At 42.8% G+C, this 1,718-nt stretch overlaps 1 protein-coding gene across 1 annotated transcript; it reads right to left on the bottom strand.

Annotated features, from left to right (window-relative positions):
• Window positions 1–727: 727 nt before the first annotated feature.
• Window positions 728–1,099, bottom strand: LOC145791663 (uncharacterized). The gene has a single exon (XM_082872063.1). The coding sequence runs from the start codon at window positions 1,097–1,099 to the stop codon at window positions 728–730; it is 372 nt and encodes a 123-aa protein (XP_082728189.1).
• Window positions 1,100–1,718: the final 619 nt, after the last annotated feature.

Raw genomic sequence — 1,718 nt, 5'->3', positions numbered from 1 at the left:
CGGTTACCCATGTGGATGTCTAAATCAATGTTCTGTAACCCCAGAGAGCAAACACCAATTTATCCGGCCAATCCTTGTAGGTCTCAACCATCTTCCACAGGATGTTCTTAACGTTCTTGTTAGCGGCCTCAACAGCTCCATTGGTTTGTGGTTTATAGGTTGATGACTTGTGAAAAGCCACGTTATATTTCTCAAGCAGATCCACCACCTCTTTCTTGAAGTATGAGCCATTATCTGATATGATTTCATTTGGAACTCCATATCGGCAGATGATGTTATTTCTGATGAATTTGGCTACATGTGACATTTTCAGCACTGCGTATGACTGAGCTTTCACCCACTTCGTGAAATAGTCAATCGCTACCAAAATGAACTCGTGCCCATTTGACCCCTTTGGTGAGACTGCACCGATAACGCCAATTTCCCAAACTGAGAAAGGCCATGGCGAAGTCATATTGTAAGGCTTTGACGGTGGTATGTTCATGCGATTGGCATGGATCTGGCATTTGTGGCATCGTTGTACAAAACCAATGCAATCCTCTTTCATAGTTGACCAGTAATAACCTTGCCTGAGGATCTTTCGAGCTAGCATCACACCATTCATGTGTGCCCCACACTCTTCTCCGTGGATAGCCTCTACAAGACGCTTCGACTCCTCTTCCTCCACACACAACTTGTGCATTCCCAAATGATATCTCTTATACAGGTTACGCTCGTAGATTATAAATTAGACGGCTAGGCACCGTATTTCCCGTTTGTCCTTGGCATTTGCTCCTGGTGGATACATCTCCTTTTCTAGAAAGTTCCAAATATCGTAATACCAGGATTTTTTGTCTTGCATTTCATCTATTGCGACAATGGTCTCATAAGCCGGTGTGTATTTCTGTTCGATAATAATTGGACGTATCTTCACTCCCAGCGGGATGTTTACCATAGAAGATAGAGTTGCCAAAGCATCAGTGTACCTATTGTTCTCTCTCAATAGCTGCGTAAATGTTAGCTTTTCAAACCTTAGAATTAGAATATCTAGGGCTTGATGGTAAACCTTCATTTTCTCCTCTTTGACTTTCCAGTCTTTATTTGCTTGAGAGACAACCATGTTCGAGTCTCCGATAACATCCAACCTTATTGCCCCTAGTTCTAGGGCAGCTTCTAAACCAGCAATACACGCCTTATATTCTGCTTCGTTGTTGGACATTTTGAACCAAAGTTTGAATGCTAGGGGTATATGGGAATCATCGGGTGCTATCAGCAACACACCTGGCCCATAACCATACCGATTGGACGCTTCCAAAATACATTGTCCAAGTTTCCTCTTCTATTTGCAAAATATTTTCATCTGGGAATAAGTACTCCACTACCTCATCTCCTTTGAGTGGGTGGTCTTCCAAAAGTTCCGCTACCGCTCTTCCTTTAACAGATTTGCGCGTGACATATTTGAGATCAAATTTAGAGAGAAGAAGCAACCAACGAGCTAGCCTACCCGTAAGCGTAGGTTTCTCAAAGAGATATTTCATAGGATCTAATCTTGAAACCAGAATTACAGAGTGAGCTAACAAATAGTGCCTCAACTTCTTGGTAGCCCATACCAAGGCTAGGCAAGCTTTCTCAAGGCGAGTGTAGCGGGTCTCGTAATCTAGCATCTTCTTGCTCAGGTAATAGATAGCCTTCTCCACCTTATCTTTAGATTCTTGAGCTAACATGCACCCTATGGTTGA

This window comes from Camellia sinensis, chromosome 5, assembly GCF_055761805.1.
Source record: "Camellia sinensis isolate YWXY chromosome 5, ASM5576180v1, whole genome shotgun sequence".
Lineage (NCBI taxonomy): Eukaryota > Viridiplantae > Streptophyta > Magnoliopsida > Ericales > Theaceae > Camellia > Camellia sinensis.
The sequence above is the reverse complement of the archived record's forward strand: the minus strand, read 5'-3'. Positions and strand labels throughout refer to the sequence as shown.